The sequence below is a fragment of the Sinocyclocheilus rhinocerous genome, unplaced genomic scaffold (genome assembly GCF_001515625.1).
Source record: "Sinocyclocheilus rhinocerous isolate Xijiao unplaced genomic scaffold, SAMN03320098_v1.1 scaffold823, whole genome shotgun sequence".
Lineage (NCBI taxonomy): Eukaryota > Metazoa > Chordata > Actinopteri > Cypriniformes > Cyprinidae > Sinocyclocheilus > Sinocyclocheilus rhinocerous.
This window is the reverse complement of record NW_015627245.1, coordinates 30967-57436: the sequence shown is the minus strand read 5'-3', so window position 1 is coordinate 57436 and position 26470 is coordinate 30967. Positions and strand designations below refer to the sequence as shown.

Genomic DNA, 26470 nt, shown 5'->3' with positions numbered 1-26470 from the left:
TATAGTCAATAATCACCCAGCATGAGGTGATTATTGAGCTTCACCATTGTGCTATTGAGCAAAATAATTGTTTTTATTTTATTTTATTTTATATTATTTTATTTTTATTTATTAATTTTTTTGTCATTTTATATTTTATTTTATCCGTGCAGGGTTTGTTGTAGTTGATTTAATAATTTTTGTATTATTATTTTTTTTATTTTATTGATACATTATATATATATATTTTTTTTTTTAATTCATACATGATTTATTTTTATATTATATTATTTATTTCATTTTATTTTATTTTTTTATTTGGTACATTTTATTTTATTCATACATGGTTTATTTTATTTTATTTATTTATTTTGTAAATGCATTTTTTTTTTTTTTTTACAAAAAAAGTTTATTTTATTGATGCAGAGTTTATTTTATTGTTAAATAAACTTTCTAATTGTTACTTTTATGTAATATTTTAGATTTATACCGTTTTTTACAGTCTATGATTTATACATGACATTAATATATCATTTAAATATATGCATTTCTTAAAATACTTTCGAATAATTTCTGTAACATGTTACATACATATATCATTTTTAGATTTTATTATTAGTATATAGTTGTATTTTTTCTCAATATTGAGCTATTGAGCCTCATATCTCCTCCTCAGGAGCTTCAGATGGACCAGCAGACCAAGAAACACCTGCAGGAGGAGTTTGATGCTGCTCTCGAGGAGAAGGACCAGATGATCACTGTGCTTCAGACGCAAGTACACAAGTGTTCTGTGTGTGTTTATCTTGCATTGTGCATTTCCTAGTTATCCGAGGTGATACTGAAGCTGTTTGTCTTCAGGTGTCTCTCTTGAAGAAGCGTCTGCAGGCGTCTGGAGGTGTGCTTTCCTCTGAGGTTGAGACCTCTCAGTCCACAGATACGGTCGATGCAAACACTGACACTCAGAGCCCCTCGAAAGATGACGGCTCGACGCTTAACACAGGTGTGTGCAGGTTTCCAAGCTCACGGAACATTTTTCTACACTAAAGTCGTCTTTAACCTGTTTGTGTTTTGTGTGTGTGGCCAGCAGAGGGCAGCGGAGAGCCGGGCAGCACGGTGGACCTTGAGGCGCTTCAGAAGCGAATCAAAAGGCAAGAGAGTCTCCTGCAGAGATGTAAAGAGATGATTCGATCCAGTAAAGAGCGCAGCGCTCAGCTGAGCAGCGAGAACGAGGTTTTACAGCAGCAGCTGCAGGAGAGACTGCAAGAGCTTGAGAAAATCAAGGTACAGAAACATTAAATAAGACAAAACATGAAGAACACCTAGTTTTTGCAGTTATATTGAGCAAAATAACATTTTATTTTTATTCATTTTTATTTTATTTTATATTATTTTATTTATTTATTTTTGGTCATTTTATATTTTATTTTATTCATGCAGGGTTTGTTTAGTTGATTTAATATTTTTTGTATTTTTATTTTTTATTTTATTCATACATTATTAATTAATTCTTTAAATGTTTTAAAATGTTTTATTCGTACATGGTTTAGTTTTATATTATATTATTTATTTAGTTTTATTAGATTTTTGTTACATTTTATTTTATTCATACATGGTTTATTATTTTAATTTTATAAATAAATTTTAGTTTAGTTTATTGATGTAGAGTTTATTATTTTATTGTTTTATTTTTATTTTCATTTGATATTTTATTTATACATGATTTATTTTTTTAATATTTTGATTAATATTTATTTATTTTTTAAATTATTTTTTCATGTTTTTAATTTAATTTTTCATGATTTTATTCATGTATGGTTTATTTATTTATTTTTATTTTTTTGTTGCCACATTTTATTTTATTCATACATGGTTTATATTATTTTTATTATTTATTTTTATTTATTTATTAATTATTTAATTTTATATATTATTCATTCAGAAATTGTGATTTTTTTAATATTTTGATTAATTTTTTTTTTTTTTTTTAATTATTTTTTCATGTTTTTAATTTAATTTTTCATGATTTTATTCATGTATGGTTTATTTATTTATTTTTATTTTTTTGTTGCCACATTTTATTTTATTCATACATGGTTTATATTATTTTTATTATTTATTTTTATTCCACACTTCTCCTGTTTGTTAATTGTTTTCTGTCCGGAGGCCCTTCTAGAGTGTTTTTTCCTAAGTTATTTGTGTCTCCCAAGGGTTGGGTTGAAGAGGGTCGGGAAGGAAAACTGTTGAAACTTAACAGATTACAAGAGCTTGATTTTCAGGTTGCCGGAAAGAGAGACCTTTATCAGATATGTGTTAAAATTGATTATTTTGAGCATATTAAAGACAGAGGTGATACAAAATGGAGAGGTTTTTTAACCGTTCCTGCTGAACTTTCTCCTTCTTTGGAGGCTTTTCTATAAGGGTCCTCTACCTAAACGATCTGGTGATTTGCAGTGGAGGCTACTACATTGTGCATTGCCAACTAATTCTCACATTTCTAAATTTAACTTGAATGTTTCGCCATCTTGTATTTTCTGTTCATTACCAGAATCTGTTTTTCATGTTTTCACTGAGTGTTTTAGATTGGCTCCATTATTTGCATTGATAGAAGGTTTACTTGGGAACTTGGGTTTTGTTTTTAACAAGACACTTTTTATCTATGGATGTAAGTATTCAAGAGTGCACAGACAGCAGTGTACTGTTGCAAACTTCATAATCGGACAAGCCAAACTAGCCATTTGGAAGTCATGTAGACTGGCTGCTGAAGGACGAAATATAAATATTCTTCAGCTTTTTACTGCTTTGGTGGAATCCAGAATAAGAGTGGAACATAGATTCTTTCAATTGACAAATAACTTGCTTGAGTTTGAGTTCAAATGGTGTGCAAACGGAGCTTTACTGACACTTTGTGAGGATGGGGAAATAATGTTTAATTGGTGATATATGGTTGTCATTTTGATTAGGATGTTTTTTTTTTTTTTTTTTTTAATTATTTTTTCATGTTTTTAATTTAATTTTTCATGATTTTATTCATGTATGGTTTATTTATTTATTTTTATTTTTTTGTTGCCACATTTTATTTTATTCATACATGGTTTATATTATTTTTATTATTTATTTTTATTTATTTATTAATTATTTAATTTTATATATTATTCATTCAGAAATTGTGTTAGTTTATTTGATTTTTAAAAAAAAAAATTTATTTACTTTAATTTATTCATATTCATAATGATTTATTTTCTGTTGTATTTTTTCTTTTATACTTGCATGGTTTATTTTACGATGTTATTCATGCATGTTTTTTGTGAAATTTTATGGTTTATTAATGCGTGGCTTCTTTTATTAACTTTATTTTTTTAATTAAGTAATGTGTTATTTTATTTCATGAATTAATGGTAATGGAGCGTGTTTGCGGCTGGGTGTGTGTGCTGATGTATTTGGGTGTGTGTGTGTGTGTTTGTGAGGTAGAGGGCTGAGAGTGTGTTTCCTGTGGATGTGATGTGTTTGTGCTGTGTGTGGGAACAGCGCTCAGCGGGACAGTGAGAGCAGAGGTTAACATTAACCTCTCCCTGCCTCAAACAGTGTACGGACACACATTACAGCCCCTCCGATCCCACCGTCACACTCGCTGACACTAAAACACACCAGCTGAAGCTCAACTCAGGGATTTACTCTGCTTTTACTTTGCTCGACCACTAAATCATTTCAGATTTATGTGAAACACTGAAGCACTGCATTAAATTAAACTAGAAGAATAAAACTAGATTTTTACTTTTTCTGAAGACAAAGTGCACTGGAAAGAGCCATTCATGTCCGAAGCACATAGTCGTGCACCAGAGTTTAATTTTAAGCTGTAGAAGTTTATTCAGGTTGAACGATTGTAATAATAATTCTTGCCTGTGCAAACACCACAAATTATTACAAAAAATAAAATTACTTAATTTTAATAAATGTAAAAAAAATATTTTAAAGAATTAATAAAATATAAATATATAATATATAATTAAATATATAAATAAAAATTTTTTTTATTTTTGTTTATTCTAATACCATTTAAGTTTATTTGATTAATATATGTATGTTATGCATTATATCGAGATATAAATTAAATTTTCAAGTTTCAATAATAATATGTAATATAATAAACAAATAATTGTTTTTATTTTTTTATATATTGGCTTATTTTTATTTGCGTTTGGTTTTGGTCGAGTGTCAATTTTGCACTCTGTGATCAAAAAATATTTAATTTAGCAAAGTCATTCATTTAGCAGACACTTTTATCCAAAGCTATTTTTTTTTGTGAGTTGTATAATATATAATTAAATATATAAATAAAAATAAATAAATTTTTTTTTATTTTTGTTTATTCTAATACCATTTAAGTTTATTTGAATAATATATGTATGTTATGCATTATATCGAGATATAAATTAAATTTTCAAGTTTCAATAATAATATGTAATATAATAAACAAATAATTGTTTTTATTTTTTTATATATTGGCTTATTTTTATTTGCGTTTGGTTTTGGTCGAGTGTCAATTTTGCACTCTGTGATCAAAAAAGATTTAATTTAGCAAAGTCATTCATTTAGCAGACACTTTTATCCAGAGCAATTTTTTTTTGAGTTGTGAGTGCCAAACTCTCCAGTTCAGGAAACAGGAAGTAACCGGCGTTGCTTAACAGAGTGGCGTTCTGCGCTAGAGGCGACGCGCCACAACCGCTGGCTGCTGTCCTGGGCTGTAATTGAGGTTTGATTGTCGGTCTGCTGTGATGTGGATGTGGCCTGCTTTGTGTGCATGTGTGTTTATCTGTGGCGGGAGACACGATAATTATTCACAGCTCCTTGGTTGCTGTTTTAATGTAATCGCTTGGTCATGAAAGATATGCTATAGTAATCTGGAAGATCAGTATGAAGGCATTTAACAGTTGCAAAGCCTTGCATTACAGTGTTTTCGGCATGTTCTTAGGTGTATCGCAACAGAAAAGACCCCACTTAAAATGGTTTATATGCTTAGCCGTTCAAATTTTGTGTAGCCAGACTTATTGGATGTGCAAAGTGTTTTTGATATACAGTCAAACATTTTTCCACATTTTGCAAGTTAAAGTTTCAGGTCAGTACATTTCCAGCTGGCCTCTGCATTTCCAAGCAACTCACTTTCTAATCCAGGTTGTCTAGACCAGTTGGCTCTGGGGTCTTTATGATAGATGCTCAATAAGTGTTGATTATTATTCTGAGAGTAATGTATTGAGATCCATCATCGCACACTCATCGTCTGTCATCCGTGTGTTTACCAGGAACTCCACACTACAGAGAAGACGAAGCTGATCACGCAGCTGGGAGACGCCAAGAACCTCATTGAGCAGCTGGAGCAGGACAAGGTGAGAAGGGTTCAGCTATGTTGTGCGTCTGCCACGGGACGGTTTGTGAGCCAGCATGAGTAGAAGTACAAATACAAATTCCACTGGCCCTCTAAGCGAAAGACAAAGATGAATTATCCCGGAAAGGCTTTTTAAAATGATCGGAAAACATATTTCCTGTGGGTCGCTCACTTTGACACGTTTGCGTATAAAAGTAAGACTGGAGATAATGTCTTGCTTATTATTTTAGGACGGTGGTCAAGCAGGGTCCAAATTGAGCTTTTCTCTGCCAATGGAGGGTGAACTGACCAGTTAAAATATTTTTATAGGCCATAAAATTGTGTATTTTATTATTTAAAATGTATATGTGTATATTGAACAAAATTATAAATGCAACACTTTTGTTTTTGCCCCCATTTTTCATGAGCTGAACTCAAAGATCTAAGAGTTTTTTCTATGTACACAAAAGGCCTATTTCTCTCAAATATTGTTCACCAGGAATTGTGTACAGATCCTTGCAACATGGGGCCGTGCATTATCATGCTGCAACATGAGGTGATGGTCTTGGATGAATGGCACAACAATGGGCCTCAGGATCTCGTCACGGTATCTCGGTGCATTCAAAATGGCATCAATAAAATGCACCTGTGTTCGTTGTCCATAACATAGCTTCCCTGAGACGGTTTCTGACAGTTTGTGCAGAAATTCTTTGGTTATGCAAACCGATTGTTGCAGCAGCTGTCCGGGTGGCTGGTCTCAGACGATCTTGGAGGTGAAGATGCTGGATGTGGAGGTCCTGGGCTGGTGTGGTTACACGTGGTCTGCGGTTGTGAGGCTGGTTGGATGTACTGCCAAATTCTCTGAAACGCCTTTGGAGACGGCTTATGGTAGAGAAATGAACATTCATTTCACGGGCAACAGCTCTGGTGGACATTCCTGCAGTCGGCATGCCAATTGCACGCTCCCTCAAAACTTGGTTTTTTTTGTGCTGTGTGATAAAACTGCACATTTTAGAGTGGCCTTTTATTGTGGGCAGCCTAAGGCACACCTGTGCAATAATCATGTTGTCTAATCAGCATCTTGATATGCCTCACCTGTGAGGTGGATGGATTATCTTGGCAAAGGAGAAGTGCTCACTAACACAGATTTAGACAGATTTGTGAACAAGGCCTTTTGTGTACATAGAAAAAGTCTTAGATCTTTGAGTTCAGCTCATGAAAAATGGGGGCAAAAACAAAAGTGTTGCGTTTATAATTTTGTTCAGTGTATATATACATTTGAAACATTATTAATTTATATATTGATAGAAATACATATATTTCATTATTTTTTATAATAATAATAATAAAGCATGTAATTGAAAATAATAAAATGTAAGTACATGAAATAAATGTATATAATAACATACATAATGTATAATTATATTATATAATTACAAATAATATATATAATATATTATGTTTTTATATATTTTCATTATTTTTAATATTATTTTGTATATAATTTTTATTTGTTGCAGAATTTGTAAGTTGCAAAGTTGCATTTGTGTGTGTGTGTGTGTATAAAATCTATGAATAAACATTCCTATCTATCTATCTATCTATCCATCATATATATATATATACATATATATATAATTGTTTGTTATTATATAATAATATTATTTTTTACTATTATTGAAACAATTATGAAATATTGTATATATTTAAATACAGTATATGAATTATTTTTTATACCAAATATAATTATTGAAATATATTAATTATTGTTGAAAAATTAAATTTATATTTTTACATATATAATGTATAAATGTCATTTTTCAATAATAATAATAATATGTAACATATTCCAATAACTATATATACTATAACATACAATAAATGGAAACAATATATTTTTATATTTTTATTTTTATTCAACTTGGTTGAATGTTGATTTTGCACGCTATGATCAAAAAATAGTCTTTGAAATGTCATCTAAGCTAGATTCATGTGAAATATGGAGAGCTGTCTGTCTGCTACTGAGTTGTGATCAAATCAGTCATGTTGTGTTTAGCCTTTGACCTTCACCCTGCAGGATAGAGATCATTGCCACTTGGGTCATTGTATGGAATGCGAAAGAGCGCAAACATAAGTCAGAAACAATTAGAGGTGCGTCCTCAAACTGAGCACAGAACCTGCTGTAAGGGACAGGTACCATATTTGTGCTAGAGACTATTTGGACATAATCAGTAGTGGATTTCAGAAAATGAAAAGGTAACTGCAATACTGTGCATTTGAGGTTTCGTTTTTCAGGGGCTTTTGAAAATCAACATCCCCAATGAAGTCATATGAGCTTTGCGTGAGGGATCAGACCAAAATATGATCATACTGACTGAAAATCTGGGATGAGTGCATTTAATTTTTTGGTGAACTACCCCGTTAATGCTCACCTATGGCATTATTTTGAAGGGAATGGTCATTGCTGAAACCAAGCGTCAGATGCATGAGACTTTGGAGATGAAGGAAGAGGAGATCGCTCAGCTGCGCTCCAGACTCCTGCAGACCCTCGCTCAGAAAGACGAGCTGCAGGAGCAGAAAGAGAAATCAGAGAAAGCAGGTGAGTGAGACTATCCCCTCTCTCTGTTTTCCGCTCTTGTGTCTGCTTGACCTAAATGTACTTTATGTGACTCTTTCCCAGCATTTGAAGAGCTGGAGCGAGCTCTAAGTGTGGCTCAGCGGGCAGAGGAGGCGCGCCGTCAGCTGCAGGTGAGCGTGGAGGAGCAGGTGAAGCAGGTGGAGAAGGCCAGTGAGGAAGAGAGGAGAAGCTTGCAACAGGAGCTGACCAGGGTCAAACAGGAAGTGGTCACCATTATGAAGGTGTGCATGAAAAACACAGGGTCAGAGAGAGGGGGGAAAAGCTAAATTTGGACTATTTGTGCCACAGAAAACTATAAAAAAGATCTTTTCAATATTAATAAAACATCTGTTGCTGTGTCATGCTTTTTGTTTTCACAGATGTAACTTCTCAACATCAGTATTGTTTGAGAGCTACATCCTGTTAAACACTGGATGGTTTTGCAGAGATGCTTTAATTTAGACACTAGGATCAAGAATATTCAATCATTTTGTTTTGCGTTTTGATATGCTGCTTTTGCCTTTTCTCTTTCCCCATTTGCACTTGACCGGTTTAAAGTTATTTTGCCTGGAAAAGCCATCAGTCCACTCTCAGTGTCACATTCATCCTGAGATTTGTCTGGATGAGCGGTTAAACGTTCATGACTGCACAGTTCCCATGAAACCTGTGTGTTTTTATGGATCTGCACACCTTTAGTCTCTTCCTTTGTGTGTTGGAGTATGATTCATTAACTAAAGGGCAGTAGTAAATCAAAATTGACCAAATTGATGCCACATTTACAGCCCACCATTCTGCCTGCATGTATCTGAGATAGAGCTTTATTTTTGACAAAGAAATTCAGTTCTGTTTCATTCATCAGGTCTCATAATCATTGCCATAACAAAGACGCATGAAGTATGTCTCTGTTTCCTTTGCCAATAATTCATAGAAGAGTGACATTTTGAGTCAGCTGATTATTTCGCCAAAGCATGATGCTTTGGGGAATAGTTAACTGAGATATTTCCAATTCTTATGGTGAAACGTTTGAGCTTGTCCATGAGAAAATGTTAAATATACTTTGAATGCAAATGAATGCAATGTGAGATTAACACTTTTTTTTGGTAAAATATAAAGTTCTGTTATTTATCATTGTTTTGTTTTGTTTTTTTCCCCCCATAACTTATATGACAACATTTCACAAAATGGTCTAGATGGACTGGAAAGAGAGTTTTGCGTTGTGAACATTAGAGTGTCAGTATTTTAAAATGTCCATCAAACCTGACAAATGTTAATATTTTGCCACGATTTCTTTCTTTTCAGAAATCCTCAGAGGACAGGATAGCAGAAATGGAGCGGTTACATTCAGAGGCTTTGGCTAACAAAGAACAGGAACTGAGTGCCCAGATCAAACAAGCTGTGGTATGCCTTAGTTTTAATTTCTGTTGTAACTTATGATTAGTTAATGCAAATATTAGCTATTTGGATGTAGGTGTTTCCTAAGCTATTTGCACCATTCCTCTTTATTTATCTCAGGAGCAGTGTCGTGAGGAATTGTTGCGGTCGGCACAGGAAAGAGAACAGCAGGCGTCTCTCGCTCTGGAGGAGGCCGAGCTGCAGAAAGCTGCAATTCAGACTGAGGGAGAGAACAAAGCCAAGGAACTACAGCTAGAATTGGAGTCGACCAGAACGGTGAGTTTATCTGCCACCTTATCTGAGGATAGATCAGCAGGATATCCTTAATGTAGTTGAATAGCCAAATTAACCCATAGATTTGAAGCCAGCATGAATGAGAATGTGAATGAAAGCAATGCCATATCTTAGCACTGTACATTTCTTAAAATTGTCATTTTTTTCCTTTTTACAGAGAATTCAAGAACTCGAGAGTTGTCTAGGTAGCTCGGAGAAGGATTCTGCCAAGTCGGATGAACTCTCTGCGCAACTGGAAGAGCACAGAAAGAAACATGAGGCTGAAATAGCTGCTCTAGAAGAAGCTCATAAGCAAGAGCTAGAAAAGACAAAGACAGAGCAGATAACAGCCCTTACCCAGCAGCCTGATGCTGCTTTGGAGGAGCTTGTGCAGAAACATGAAGGAGAAATTGAATCTATACTGAAAGACAAGGAGGAACAGTTCCATTCTCATGTGGAAGACATGAACAAAAAGATGCTTGATAAACTGAGTGACAAACAAACCGAGATTGAGACCCTGTCTTCTGAGCTTAGTGAGGTACTGAATAGTAAACAACATTTAGAAGAAAGACTGTCCGCTGTGGAGACCACCAGTGAAACCGCAAGACAAGAGTTTGAGGACAGGCTCAAGGAAGAACAAGTAAAATATCAGGCTGAGATTGAAGCTGCGAAACAGAAAGAACAGTCATTTGCAGGGGTGGATAAAATGCTAAAAGAAGAGATAAATCAGCTGAAGATTGTGTTGGAGGAGAAGGAAAAAGCACTAGAGGAACATGCGTTTAGAGAAATGACTTTGCAAGAAGGAAGTGTGCAGTTGGAGGAGCTTCGGCTCAGGGAACAGTCAAATAAAGAGGCCCTTGAGGAATCAAGATCTCAGATTAGCACACTTACAGAAGAACTCCAGCAAACCAAGAATCAAGTGAAAGATCTTGAGCAAACCCTTGAGGCAATGCGTAATGATAGTCGGGAGAAAGAAGTGTGTCTTGAACAAAAGACAAGTGAACTTCAGGAACTTGTGCAGAAGATGGAGCAAGTCAAGAGAGAACTATTGGAAAAAGAAAATTTGCATGCTGCCACCTGCAATACAATGCAAGAGGAGCAAAACCGATTGAGAAAGCAGCTGGATGACCAGAAGAGTTCTCACGAGAAGAAACTTGAGAACATTAGGAAAGACATGGATTGCAAACTGAAATCCCAGGAAAATAAGATGGAGAAATTAAGACAGAAACACAAAGAAGCAGAGGACAAGTTGAAGAAACAGCTTCAGGATCAAGAGGAGAATGCCAAAGCGGAGTTAACCAAGAAAGCTCATGAGATAGAACTGAAAGACCAGCAACTGAAAGAGATGATCCTTGAGATGGCGCAAGCAAGCTCTGAGGGCCTCAGCACCGCCATGTCTGATTTGGAGGCCAATCACAAAGAGCACTTAGACAAGCTTCAGCTGACTCATAAACAGGAGCGGGAAGATCTTATTCATCGCTGGCAGGAGAAACTCAACCAAAATGAGGAGGAGTTGCAAGAAAAACATGCTCAGTCTTTGCACGAAAAAGCCCAAGAGTTGGAGGAGATCTCCCAGCTGCTTTCGGCCAGCAGGGAAGAAAAGGAACAGGTTATGAAAGACATCCAGAACCTCAGGGAGGAGCTTGCCATGAGGGAAACCACTGTGCAGAAACTACAGACAGAGCTCAGAGAGGCTGCAAGCAAGCTGCAAAGTTTATCTGAAGTGGAGGGTTTACTTAAAAGACAAGCCGAAACCATGGAGAAGAATCTGAACCAGGCCTTGAATGAAAGAAACCTTTTGCAGGACGAACTGAGAAAGGCTGAGGAAACTAGTAAGGAGAAACTGCAGAGCATATCTGAAGAGTTGGTACACACCCAGCAAAAGTTGAATATGCTTGAAACGTCCAAGTGTAAAGAGGGTGAAGATCTCCAGAGGACACTTGAAGAAAAAATGGCTGAACTCCAAAATAAAGAAAAAGAGTTCCAGGCACAATTGTGTGCCATCCCAAAAGAATTTGAGCAGTGTTGTCAGGAAGCCCAGGCTAAGTTAGATGGCTTCTCTGTTGACCTGTGTAAGAAAGTTGAGGAACGTGTTGGGGGGTTACAACGCCGGGTGATAGATCATCAGAAAAAGGTCACATATCTAAGAAATATTATCATGATGAAGGACAACAGAATTAGCACTGTAGAGAAAGAACTTCAGCAGACTTTTGATGAGAACCATAATCTAAAGAGCTCTCTTGATGAAGTGACTCTTCAGTTAAGTTCAAGTTCAGAGACTCTTAAAGCCTTACAGACCGAAAGGGAGTCTCTGCAAACCAATGCAGATGATCGCTCCCAGGCACTTTCTGAGAAAGACCTTCAAATCAAGCAGCTCTGTGAGGAAAAAGAACACATATCAGAAAATCTCAAAGCAAATGTTTTGCAACTCGGCAATCTAGAATCTGTCATAAATGACTTGAAGACCCAGTTAGCAAGTAGCATAACTGAGAAAGAACAAGCCATATCTCTGCTGAATCAGCAGCACAATGAGGACAAGGAAAGAGTAACATGCCAAATGGGGGAGATGGTGGAAAGGCTAGAAAAAGAGAAGACCTCGCTTCAAGAGCAGGTATACTCACTCAGGAATAAGTTCTCTGATCTGAAAAAGAAGTTCAGTCAGAGTCACAGCACTGTTAAGTCTCTTCAAGATAAAGTTGCAGACATGGAGAGGCAGATTGCGGAGAAGGACGAACAACTTCAGATGCTCACTGCCAGCATTGACAATCACTCCATTACCAAGTCCGAGATGGACCAGGCTCTTAGTGAGAAAGAACAGAGGGTTCATGCCTTGACCTCAGAGCTGGAAAGCTGCTCAAAAAAAGTTTGTGATCTGGAGGAGCAGCTAGAGTTGCGGACAAAAGAGCGAGAACAACTCGCAGCTGATTTGCAGCAGCACCTTACCATTAGGGAGAACGAAAAGATGGAGTTGATGAAGCAGGTGCAGGAAGCTCAGGACCAAAGCTCTCAAAACGGGGCCCTAATCCAGAAAACTGAGGAAAGTTTTCAGTCTTTGAGGAAAGACGTTGAAACAGCTAAGCAGGAACTGGAATCCCAGCGGAATGACTTTGAGAGGGAGAAGGCTGAGATCCTGAGCGTGAATGAAGAGGCTGTGAAGGCAGCCCAAGAAAAGGCGTCCACCAAAACGGCTGGTAAAGTAGCTGAGTTGAAGAAGAAGGCAGAGCAAAAGATTGGCATGATTCGTAAACAGTTGACGTCACAAATTGAGGAAAAGGAGCAGGCTATCAAAGACTTGCAGACGCAGTTGGAAGGCATCAAGCAAACCCAGAATGAAAAAGAAGAACGTATAAAGTCTCTAGAGGAAATTGAGAGGACAATGGAGGAGGCCACTGCAAAATTAAAGGAAGAGCATGCAAAACATCTACAAGAATTGCAGCAGAAAGAAAACGAGGAAAGACAGGCCTCTCTGCAAAACTTAAAAGATATGTATGAAGAGACGCTTGCTGCTCTTCATAAAGACATTTCTGCAAAAGGGGAGCAATCTGCTACTGCTGCTATAGAAACTTCTTCAAGACTTGGAGAGCTTGAGACCAAACTCTCAGAATCTAATGAGCAGATTGCAAACTACCAAACTGAGGTAAGTCGCCTTAAAGCAGACCTGCTTGAACAGACAACTCGAGTGCAGGAGTTAGAGCAGACATGCTTGGATCTTCAAGAACAGATTAAGGAGAAACAGATTGATGAAGTTGAGAAGGAACATGTTTCTGTGCAAATGTCCAGCAGTAGATTAGGAATGGAGCCTGCAATGTTAGTGGCCAAGGAAAACATGGACACTATCAGGAACCAAGATGATTGGACAAGTCAAAAGGACTTGTTGGTGAAGGAATATGAGGAGAAACTCCAAGATTTGCAGCAGAGGTTACAAGAGAAAGAAAATGAGCTAAAAGCACAACAGAGTTCACCTCGAGGAAATGGGGAGACTGTTAATGAGTGCCTAATCAACAATACAAACACCTCAGAGAATGATCTTCAGAGAAAGCTGGTAGAGGCTGAGAATGAGAAGCAGAAGCTCTACAAAGATTACACCAGACTACAGAAAGACCTTCGGTCTCTAAGGAAAGAGCATGAGAAGGAGCTGGAATTCATGAAAAAGGAAATGGCTGAGGAAACCGAGAAGAAGCTGAAGTAAGATTTATGTGACAATTTTAGAGACAGTTTGTGGATAAGGATGCATATATTATGCTACAATAATGTTATCAGGGTTCACATGGTTGATCTTTTTTTTTTAAGGCTTGAAATGGAAGATATGGAAATGAAACAAAATTCGGCTCTTAAGCAGTTAATGAGGGAGTTTAATACTCAGATGGCCCTGAAAGAAAAGGAAATGGAAGGTTCAGTGAAGGAAACCATTGGTAAGACGAACATGTAACTTATTTCTAAGAGTCTCCTAGAACTATTTTCAGGCTCTACTAGGGTTGGGCGATATACCGGTAGACAAGATTAACCAGTAGAAATGTGAACTATCGTCTAACTATCGTCTCTTACACGCTCCAATGGCATTGCTGTGCTACGTGGTCACAAAAACTTTTACACGCATTTTAAGCATTGCGGTTTAAAAACAAGTGATTTTAAGCCGTTGAAATGCAATCAGCAGCGAAAGAGAACTCATTTCGCTATATGTGTGTGATGGCTGAGAAACCGTTTCTAAGCGCTGTCAGAGAGGCGCGAGAAGATGGTGCTCGTAGAGCGTGGGAGTATTGATCGGAGTTATTTTTGCCAATTTATAGGCCTTGAACGGTTAAATACACACACTTGTATATGTCAAAATGCCCATCTTTGCAAGTATCCAGGTCTTAAGTGAAAGCAAACAGCTGAGAAAGAAAACACATATGTAGTGGTATATTGGGTCCGGGCAGCTCTTAAAGTGACAGCAGTCTAATATTCCTTCTGTCTGTCATTCATGATTATCAAACAACAAAAGAGAGAAAATCTCTCACTGCTCTTGACTAAATCACTTTTGTAACTTTAATAAGAATAAATATATATTTCATTTACACAGTAAATAATATGCAGTGTTTTTATACATTTAATTACTTTATACAATGTATGTTGCATTGCTTTTGTTCTATTGCTTGTAATTAGTTTCTTATTCTTATTTAATTGCTGACTATTTACTTGTCATGAGTGAGCTTGATTTTTTTTCTTAGTAGTTTTTTGTGATATTGACACTGATGTCAAGAATTCTGAAATTTCTATGTTATCAAAAATGTTGATATGATAAAGACCTTGTCATATCGCCCACCCCTAGGATCTACAGTACAAATGTACTGTTTATTGCTCATGCATGGTAGTTCTGTTTTCTGGACACTACTATGATGGCTATAAAACCATGGCATGGCGTTCTTTGGAGTACATTGTGGTAAGATGAAAATGTAGTAACCATACAGTGCAATTGTATATATTAGGTCGTTTAAATATTTAAAGGGATAGGTCATTAGAATATTTAAAGGAATAGCTCATCCAAAAGTGAAAACTTGGCAGCATTGGTCCACATTTATTTATTTATTTATTTATTTTTGTATTAAAGGAGCATTGTGAACATTCTGCCTGACATTTTTTTTGTGTTCCATGGAAGAAAGAAATTCATATTGCTTTTGGAGCAATGTGAGGACGTAAAAGACAGAATTTTCACATTGGAATGAAGTACTCCTTTGAGTAAAACTTTAAATTAATACAGTTAAAAATACTGAATAAGATCAAGTACAGAAGTCTTGGAAAGCACTGTGGACATGAACGAACTGTGTTTTCATAGTTCACATTTGCTGATTTACTGGCCTCAGGAAATATGAAATTTGAAATTCATGATTGGTTTACCGTGTGTTTTCAATCCTGCCATGTAATGCATCCAGTCTGGAAATGAGTGGTTTACACTCAGAGATGGTAACTTCATGGTGACCTTCATGTCTTCTTACTGTACTTTCCTGTTTATTATTTCCACACAGAGAAAGCTCAGGGTGTTGAAGCTGAGCTTATAACTAGCCATCGAGAAGAAGTCAGTCAACTTCAGAAAACAATCGCTCAGAAGGAAGAAGACCTAAACAGAACGGTTCAGCGTCACGAACAGGTCCTTCAGGTACAGCAAAATAATGTGAAACTGTATCTTTTGTATGTAATTGTGAGTTAATGACCAGCAGATGTATTATACGTTCAACTTTATAGAAAGTCACAGGAAGAATTTTGTGAGGAGTTTATTGCTTTTGCTAAATTCCCCCACATAAATTCAGTAAGTTCAGGTTTCAGCTAATAGTTTGTGTATCATCAGGAAACACTTACCTCATTCAACTAGCACCTCACACTCTCCCTAGAGCTGTAAGGAATGATGCACACCTTATGCTGCTTACATCCATCCTGACAGAGAAGTATGCTAACTATTTGTGATAGGATTATTTCCGTATCTTATAGATCTAATTGTTTACCCATGCATTTTAAGATCCAAGTTTATGACCTGAAAATGAATACAGTATGGCAGCACTGTAAAATGATTCGGACAGAAAGGGCACATTTGCTCAGAGTTTGGTCTTCCTGTAGAGTCGTGAGGTGGAGATGGGCGACCACGTGTGGGAGGTGCAGAAGGAGCTAGAGGAGCTACAGCAGAGGAGTCTCAGCGGCCCTCAGGTACAGCCAGTTTACACACCATATCCTACTGGGAGCTATTTATTTTTGTATTTTGTATGGGTATGCATTAAAATTAGAGTTGTCGTTTTTATTTAAATGTTAATTTTATGCAAATGTAATTCTTAAAAAACAATGCAATTAAACATGCAATACAATTTTTTTATTTATTTTTTTTACGTTTATATCATATCTTGTAATTTATATGTAATTTATAATAATAATTATTATTATTTAATATATAATAAAAAATACTTAATATAATTATATATAATTTAATTTATTTTTGATATATATATATATATATATATATAATTGAAAGTAAATTTATTTTAAATAATATAATACATTTTATTAAAATGTATCTGAAAGCCATAATTAAAGTAATAAATCTTCTGATGTTTTTTCTCTATTTTTGCCATTAGCTTGAAGCATTAGTGTTTGCTCAAGTTATACTTCATGTTTGTTGAGCTTCAACAATGAATCTAACATACAAAGTGTAGTTTCCCATCTAAATTTGATTTATAAATAAATTAACCATTAAAGTCATAGTTCTCCCAAAAAGTTAAGTAAATGATAGCAAAATCTTCATACTGTCAGACACCTGTCCTGCTGTTCTTATTCTGAGCTGAAATCTTTATTTTATTTTTTTGCATGAATTACTTTGTAGTGTTCCTCATTTGTAAGATAAAAGTATCTGGTTAATTAATGAATATAAATGTAAATCACAGAATCAAAATGTTGAAATGTCAAATCAGGTGGATGTGTTACCAGTGATAAATTTAATGATATTAAATATATATATATTAACCTACGAAGTTAACCTGGACAGCCAAGTCTTACAAGGTACTGTCTTAGTCTTTAGTCACATAATAGACTTACTTTTTCAGACTCTAAGTTGCAGTATAATAGTCTCAATCCAGAATAGGAAAAAGGAATGAATTCCTGAAAAGGCTTGGAATGCGTCCCTGAGAAAGGGGCCCTAAACAGACAGTCTCTGTTCTCAATTAACCCCTCAGAGAGCATCCTGAGCTGTTAGATTTATGCCGTGATGCCGCTCTCAGGCGAACACTGCATGCTTGGAAAGAGGCAAAAAGTTGAGCCTTGTACAGGATAAAGTGGTCCTCATGTGTGTTCGGTACGGTTACAAGGCGCTCTCTCACAGTGCACCTCTGGAGCCCATGCTGCATTTTTGCAGTCTGATGTCACAAGTCTGTGGGCAAACGCAACTCAGAAAAAAATGTTGTATGTTAATATTTGCATAATAATGCAGTTGTGTGACCTGCCGATTCTGTTTTGTGTTTCAGGGTCTTGAGGAGTTAAAGGTAGGTTTTATTTCCTTCTGTTTTTCTGATTAATTCCCATCGACAGTCTAACTGGTTGACTGTTGTAAAGACTGCTCAATATTAAGATTTTTTTCAGTAAGAAATTCATACTTTTATTCAGCAATGATGCATTAAATTGATCAAAAGTGACAGTAAAGAGATTTATAATATTACAGAAGATTTAAATGCTGTGCTTTCATTCATCAAAAAATCCCAAAATCACAGTTTCCATAAAAATATTGGGCAGCACAACTGCTTTCAACACTGATAATAATAAGAAATGTTTTTTGAGTGTCAAATCAGCATATTAGAAAGATTTCTGAAAGATCATGAAACACTGAAAACTGGAGTAATCATGCTGAAAAATCAGCTCTGCATCGCAAAAATAAATTACATTTTAAAATATATTTAAATAGTGAATAGTTATTTCAAATTGTAAAAAATATTTAACAATTTTACTGGTTTTACCGTATTTTTGATCAAAGAAATGCAGCCTTAATGAGCATAAGAGACTAACCCAATGTTACAAAGAGTTTTGTTCCTCAAGATGTTGCTTTTACTTTCCACTTGTTTATATTTTTGACCTCTGGTCTTTTTCTCTTTGTCCAATCAGGTTCAGCTTGCAGAAAAGACGACCATGTTGAGCGAGGCCAGGCTAAAAGAGCAGGAATACCACGACAGGGTAAGTGAAGAGAAGTACTAACAGAAAGACAGAGAGCTTAGCTTGTTGGGTGTCTGAACCACTAAACAGGTAGCTAGCTATAAACATTGTTGACAGTTTAACTAACTTCAACTCGCTCAGCAGGATTCTCATGCTCTTCCATGACAGCAGTTGACCTGAACAAGAAAACTTACCGTAGTAGAAGCTAGAAATGCTTGCGTTTGCATGCTTGCACATAGTATGTTTTAGGCCTAAGAAGTGTTGGCAAATGACAACTTGAGAAGCACACAAAGACAAAGTAGAAGGCAGAGAGAAAGAATGAGAGGAGCGTTTACCAACCGTCACATTCCCAGAGCTCCTGCACTCCTCCAGCTGTGTAAAACCGAAATAAGATTAGATTCATTACACCGCACATCTGTTTACTCTTATTTCACCCTTACAAACAGTTACAGCAGCGCTCATGCTGTTTCTCTCGCCCCACACGAACGCAAACTCACACGGGGAGGCACACACTGGACATACCTTTATTTTTATACCCCGGCTTCACCCTGGGCCATACATTGTTGTTCATTTGAGGACTAGTGTAGGGGAAGTTAACTCTTGTGCTGTGCAGAAAATCCTAACCTAATTTGATGTTCCTTGTCAGAAATGACTGGCCTTTTAAAAACTGCTCAAATCTCTCATCATGCTATATTATCGGCAAATCTTGGATTCAGTATTTTTACCAACTTGTTTTCTTTACATTAGCACAGGTTTTGTATTTGTTTTTGGAACTGATTGATTGTAGGTTTCACTGATCTGAGCTTATGCACCTCAGCTTTGGAGTGGGAAAAAAAGGTTGTTTGTGGATCATTTTGGCAATGTTCACTCAAAAACTGAAGTGCATAAACTCAGATCAGTGAGGCCTACGATCAGTCAGTTCCAAAAACAATTTCAAAACCTGTGCTAATTGAAAGAAAGCAAGTTGATAAAAAGATTGAATCCAATATTTGGTGATAAAATAGCATAATGAGAGATTTATAAGCAGGTTTTTTGACCACAAGTGTTATTTTTGGGAAGTTGTTTTATCCTGTGTGAGCAAAGTCAATCAGTTTTAGTTCTATGCAATAATATCAACTAGCATTTTCAGGAAAAAGAAAATCCTGTCCAGTCGCTTTGGATAAAAGGATCCGCTAAATGCATTAATGTATTATGCATATTTGCATTTCTCATGTCCTCTTGTTTAATTTCTAAAACTTTTATACAAATTAGAGCCCAACCGATATATCGTTTTGCCGATATTATCGGCCGATATGAGCCTGTCGCCGATATATCGGTATCGCCGCCGATATGAACATTTTTTTACAGAACATATAACGCAGATAAAATGCTTGAAATGGTGTAATTACTTAGTATGTCCAGCAGAACGCACTCCATTGTTTGCTACTGGCGACCTGGATGAAAACCTTTAAAGCTTTGTCTATGGAAAACCATTGACGGCCCCAAAAAACCCATATAGGTCGGGCTCTAATACAAATATAGACACCAACTTGAGTTCTTTAAGATCAGTTTTGCACTATATATGTGTATTATTTATTTTCAGATTCGTGCACTAGAAGACAAACTAAGACGCTCCCATAAAAACACAGTGGTGACTCACCTGGGAAGCTCATATAGAGGTAAATAACCGTAAACATTTTCTATAAAGATGGCTTTTGAATGCTATATCGTCTAGCTGTGGGCAAGCAGAACAATGTTTCTAAAACCAGCTGTTATCTAGATGTAATTTACTGTCTTATTATTTGTTTGAAATATGAATTTAGGGGTTTTAGCCGCCTAGTGACAGTAAAATGCTTGTCAAGTATCTCCTGTAACTCCCAGAGGTTAATGAATGATGTGGCACACTGACCCTTGGCAGATAAACCTCACCTTCATTCTCACTAGCTCCGGGCGATCAGTCACCGCAGGAGAGCTGTGCTTTAACACCCCGCTATCAATCACGCACATATGCAGAGCTTAAACATATGGGCAGCTAGAGGAGAAAATCTGCCCCTCCACAGCCCTTTCCTGCTGGTGTAATAAAGAGCTCATCTCTGAATCTAATGCTTTACACAGACCGCATTTCTCCCCAGTTCCCACGAATGACCCCAGATTCAGACGATCTGCTGTGTCCTTTATACTTGCATTCGGACAAGAACAGTGTCAAGATCAGCATCAAAACAACGCCTTTTGTGTTACTTGGAGGAATGAATGTCATTTGGGTTTTGGGTGTGAAAATGCAGACTAAATTTGTATTTTTAGGTGTGCTAGTCATTTAACGACAATATAAAATTACGTTGTAAAGCATATGCATTGCACAATCATGTTTTTAAATATTCACTATTGTTTTAGAAAGAAATGAACACTTTTCCATCAAGGATGCATTCAATTGTGACTTTAAAGACATTTATAATGTTACAAAAGATTTCAAATAAATGCTGTTCTTTTGAACTTTTTATTCATCAAAGAATCTTAAAAAATAACATTTATCACAGTATCTACAAAAATATGAAGCAGCACTGCTGGTTTTACCTTTGATCATGTTTCTTGAGCAGAAAATCAACATATCAGAATGATTTCTAAAGGATCATGTAATGTTGCTGAAAATTCAGCTTTGATCACAGGAATAAATTACATTTTAAAATGTATTCAAATAGAAAACAGTTACTTGAAACTGTAATAATATTTCAAAATATTACTGATTTTGAAAGCTTGAAATGAGACGTTTAAGGGACCGATTTTGAACACTAAAAGGCAGCAACCTTGGTAGACTCGACTCTCAATTTCATCACAATTTGACATTAACAAGTTGCTAAGATTAAAAAGAAACACCAGTTAGCACAAAATACATAATGCACCATTATGGGTTAAATTTGCGTCCTTTGTGCAGTTCTAATTAAATTGACAATCTTATTGGATAAATCAAAATTCCTGGAATTCATTTTTTTCTTTTCACAGATATTGTTGCAATGCTTTCTGCAGTTGCTTTATCTACAAAATATACTTGCAATGCTGAATTTGTCAGTCTTCATGTTGGGAGTGTGTCTATGATGCCTTACAATGCTATCTAGTTAGGTGGCTCACTAGGTTTTGGAACAGAGCCATCCTCTCTCTGCTCATAAACCACATTAATTATCCTTCTGAATATATTCCCAGATGACTTTGTCCTTTGAAGATATCTCCATCTCTGACATGCAGCTAAACAATCCATCTTCATACACAAACAAACCCGTCCGTTTATCCTCTCTGTTCTTCAGCTTATCTGTGTGGCCTCTACATTAAAGGGACAGTAGCTTATGAAGTCTTTTTGACCTTCTGACTGCCTCCCATGAATTACTCATTATTCGTTCACAAGAGACACGCTGCCTCAGAAATGCCCCATAAACGACCTGGTTTTTCTGTCAATATGGGGTGCTGTGTGTACATTAATGAGGAAAAAAAATTAACTTAAATGATTTTAGCAAATGGCTGCAATATAACAAAGAGTGAAAAATTTAAGGGGGTCTGAATACTTTCCGTACCCACTGTATGTTTGATAGAGTACTGAAATAATTTATGGTGGTACTTTGTTTTCTCTGCATTGATTTCTGTATTATTTATGGAGTTTGTTCATTATCCATTCAACAGTTTAAGCATGTGCTAATGGCGGTCGTAAACCAGTCCATCTGTATCATTCAAACAGCATTGTTCTGGAGACGAGACCGATCGGTGTGGCCCGTGTTACGTCCCTGTTGGCCCAGCTGGGCTGATCTGGGGTCAGTAGGACAGGTCGGGTTATTTATTAGCCCCTCATTTCTCCATGCTTCCTGATCAAAGGCCTGTTTGGGTTTCAGTGGCACCTTGAGTTCCAGCTCTCTCCGTCAAGCCACCTTAGTGTCTTCAGCACTGGTTAAATGGGCTTTTCAGAGAGACACACGACTCCTGCTAATTGCCAGTCAATCACAAGTTTAATGAGGCAAGACTGATCGGTTGTACCTCCTGCGCTGTTTGTGCACGCTAGATACTGTAATGCAAAAGTCAGCGTCACTTAAAAAACTAATTGCTTAATCCTTACATCACTTCCATGAGACGTTACTGAAGATTTACTGCACATCTGGGGTGCTTGTGATGCTTATGATGTTTACCACATGTGCGTATTCTTTTTAGCAAGAGCTTGTACACTATTGTTCAAAAGTTTGGGGTCGGTAAGATTGTTTAAATGTTTTTGACAGAATCCACTTCTGCTCACCAAGGCTGCATTTATTTGATTAAAAATACAGTAAAAATGTCAAATATATAATAACCAGTTTTATATTTTAATTTATTTGAAAATGTAATTTATTCCTGTGATCAAAGCTGAATATTCAGCATGATTACTCCAGTCTTCAGTGTAACATGATCCTTCAGAAATCATTCTAATATGCTGATTTGCTGCTCAAGAAACATTCTTATAATTATCGATGTTAAAAACCGTTGTGCTGCAGTGCTTCATATTTTTGGGAAATCCATAATACATTTTTTAGGATTCTTTACTTAATAGAAAGTTCAAAAGAACAGCATTTATTTGAAATAGAAATTATTGTAACATTTGAAATGTCTTTTTTGATCAGTTCAATGCATCCTTGCTGAATAAAAGTATTAATTTCTTTAAAAAATAACTTTTTATGCAAATAAGTATTTTTGTCATTTATTATGTGCATCTAATACATCATTTTCGTGAGGTACAGAATTGTGTTCTTCTCCCTAATTAATATAAACAGTTTCTAAATGAGACGAGTTAGGCGTGGTGGTTGAGCTGAGCTGGTTAATGTTGGGTTGTTCTCTTTACGTCATGTTTTCCATGGTATCAACAGCGCAGAAACCTGCCCCGCCCATCAAAACCCCAAAGATCATGCATGATTCTACGCAGACGCTACAGTGGGAAACGGAAAGGCCACCACCTCGACTGAGCCAAAGCTTCTTGTATTTAGCCACAATGCTGTCATTATAGTGTTCCAGCGCTGCTGCGAGCCGGCGCTCTTAACTACAGCCGCTGGAAGTGAGGCTCGTCTAGCGCTCTGATTTACAGACTGATTATTGCCACGCAAAGGTCGCGGGGTGTGTGTTTAATGAATGTATTGAGTGTACGAATGCTTGCTTATCTTATTGATGTCAAAGCAAGGGAAAATTGTCCTCAATCACCAGCACACATTCTGAAAGATTAACTCTTGCTATCGCTCATACTTCAGATTTGAATCAACCCCCTAAACTGAGGTATTAAACTCGGACTCATAATTTCTTCTGCACGCTTAAAAATAGAGGTTTGAAAAAGGGGGTTTTCACAACAGTGCCACAGAAGAACCATTTTTGGTTCCCAGTTCATAGAACCACTTTTTTTCTTTGTGTGAAGGACATTTTAATAATCTAAAGAACCTTTTTCCACTATAAGAACCTTTTGTTAAATGGATGTTAAAGGTTCTTTATGGAATCATTGCCAGTAAAAAAACTTTTTTATAAGTGTGCACTAGCATCATGGTATGTATATGTATATATATATATATATATATATATTATACATAATATACATATTCAATCTAAAAGTCTAGTTGCATTTGTAGCAATGCATATATTTTCATTTTTTCATATCTGATCATGTGATTTTCTATTATTTACATCCTCTCCGACTCTCTTGGTTCAACTCTTAGAAGATGATGGTTGGTGTTGAGTGTTTGGAGGATTTATAAGTTCGTCATCTGGCTGCTCTGGTTTTGATTATGTTCAGCAGAACAGCCAAGTTTTTGTACAGGCTGCCTCTAAAACCGAGCTTAATGTCTCTAGTGCTCTTAGATACTCTGATAATGGTTATGATGAATCTGCTGTTTGTTTGTTTCTACAGATTTGTCACACAACAGCGCGGACCCCTTCAGCGAGCCGACCGAATTCGAGTACCTCAGGAAGGTCATGTTTGAGTACATGATGGGAAAAGAGACAAAGGTACATTTTAGGGGTTATTATTACACTTTACGATGACGTCATTACTGTTATGCAGTATTATTTGAACATAATTGTTTAAATTACCCTTTTTATTAAGAAAAAAAAGGTATAATAGAAAATGCAGAAATATATTCTGGTCAAGCGTAGGCACTCAGAAACTTTATTAATATATCATTTTAATTTAATTTATTAAAACTTAAAAAAAATGTAAGTAAATAATTAAATGGCAACGATGGTTAACGTGATAAATATTAATCTAAAGTTAGGGGTTTGCTTAGGGTGTTGTTATTGTTTGCCAAAACTATTGAAAATCATGTTTATTTAAATAAAGCTGAAATAAAATGAATTATAAATATTAGATGGAAAAACTTAGAAATGCTGCTTTGGCAACTAAAAGTTAAATAAGTTGAAGTGCTAAAATTACTAAAAATGAAATTAAATAAATAAAAGCTTAGTAGAAAGATTTGAAAACTTGTAAACGCATATACAATTACTAAAATTAAGAAACAAATACAAATTTAAAACAAAACCTGAAAATATAAAAATAAAAGCTCATTTAAAATATTAATAAATGCTAAGTAGATACTAAATAAATAATAAGTAGTAGATAAATAATATTAAAATAACGTTGATTTGAGAGTGACAAATTCCAGCATTTTTTTTTTTTAAACCATCTTTTGAAATATTGGTAATATCAGCTATTATGCCTTAATATATTTAGCCAACATATTAAGATTATGGGCACAAGAAAATTTAGCTACGGATAAACAACTATGTTTAAAATAATAATTATGTGTTTCCATGTTGTAAAACTTTCATATTATCTTTCCCACAATGCACAGTTTTCCCCCACATAATAATGCCGTTTGTTAGAGGAAGGATGCAGTAAATAAGTGTGACGGGGAGTCCGGATGGAAGCCTGTAAAATTATTCATTCCCATGAAAACTCCCACCAGCGTTATTTTGTGTCCGTTTAGCAGGACCCTAATGAGCGAATCTTGTCCGTTTAGCCAGGACTAATTAACGGCCCGGTTGTCGCCGCCCTGAAGCCAGCGGGATCCCCCCTCGCTGCTAATAAACAGTCGGGTCCTTATGACATCACAACAGGCCTCCCTGTCAGAGAGGATGTCCGGCGGGCGGCCCGGTGGCTCGTTCTCATCACATGACCCAGTAGCGCCTGCCATTTAAGAGAGTTGCTCGGGGTGAACGGCTGCACTGGTTCTGATTAGCGCCACATACAGGCGCTGGCAGATCTGTCTAGGGCTGATTACCCAGCAGGCTGCAGATAATGAGCGTTTTGTCTTTGCGAGATATAATTGCTCACAGAAGAGTGCGGAGCAGCAGATCTGCTAAAGATCGGCGGCAGCGTTGTTGTTAACTAAAACTATTAAACATTGTTTTAATTAATTGAAGTAAAGCCAACTTAAACAAAAAAAAAAAGTTTAGAAATTAGAAAAACTGAAATATATGAATTGAAATAAAATACGTTTATGTACCAAAATTCCTAAAACTCCTAATGGAAATAAAAAATCATGCTAATTAGATTTTGTGTTTGTGTGTGTATGTGTATATATATATATAAAAAATTAAAAAAAAGACAAAACACAACAAAATTATTAAAACTTACATTAAACTTAACACTTGAAATATAAAAATAAATAAAATAATATATAAAATATAAAAACAAAACTAAAATGTAATTAGAAAAAATGTATAAAATAATAACATTAATTTATTATAATTATTAATTTATGTTATTAATACAATTTATAGAAATTAAAATTAAAATAATAGCTACTATAATAGTATATACAAATTTCTAAAATTACACTGAGTATTGTTTTCTGTAAATACTTTGTTTACATTCTTACACAAAATTTCATAAAGCAAACTATAATAGTGTCAGAACATCCATGTGTGTACATGCATGTATGCTTCACTAACAAACATAAACACCGGTATTCGGTATGAACCGGTATACCGCCCAGCACTACTTCACTCCTTCATGTTGTTTTACTATTAAACTGTTAACACCAACCTATGATATGAGACTTGTTTAGTTAAATAAAGACCTGATAGGAGAAGTAAAATTATGTAATCATTTTAAAGGGACAGTTCACCTAAAAATAAAAATCATCTGCCATCATGGGGAAGTCGTGGCCTAATGGTTAGAGAGTCGGACTCGTAACCCAAAGGTTGCGGGTTCGAGTCTCGTACCGGCA

At 35.7% G+C, this 26470-nt stretch overlaps 1 protein-coding gene across 2 annotated transcripts in view; it reads left to right on the top strand.

Annotated features, from left to right (window-relative positions):
- Positions 1-26470, top strand: part of LOC107724992 (golgin subfamily A member 4-like) — a 57375-nt gene that overhangs the window by 27389 nt on the left and 3516 nt on the right. The window contains exons 8-23 of one of the 2 annotated variants that reach the window (XM_016534109.1): positions 656-754; positions 838-979; positions 1067-1260; positions 5277-5360; positions 7790-7937; positions 8019-8197; positions 9255-9353; positions 9468-9623; positions 9799-13805; positions 13911-14032; positions 15623-15753; positions 16209-16295; positions 17600-17617; positions 18231-18299; positions 19861-19936; positions 24151-24248. In XM_016534109.1, coding sequence (XP_016389595.1) covers positions 656-754; positions 838-979; positions 1067-1260; positions 5277-5360; positions 7790-7937; positions 8019-8197; positions 9255-9353; positions 9468-9623; positions 9799-13805; positions 13911-14032; positions 15623-15753; positions 16209-16295; positions 17600-17617; positions 18231-18299; positions 19861-19936; positions 24151-24248 — 5709 coding nt within the window. Of the gene's footprint in view, positions 1-655; positions 755-837; positions 980-1063; positions 1261-5276; positions 5361-7789; positions 7938-8018; positions 8198-9254; positions 9354-9467; positions 9624-9798; positions 13806-13910; positions 14033-15622; positions 15754-16208; positions 16296-17599; positions 17618-18230; positions 18300-19860; positions 19937-24150; positions 24249-26470 lie in introns of both variants that reach the window. The other variant, XM_016534118.1, reaches the window with a different exon arrangement.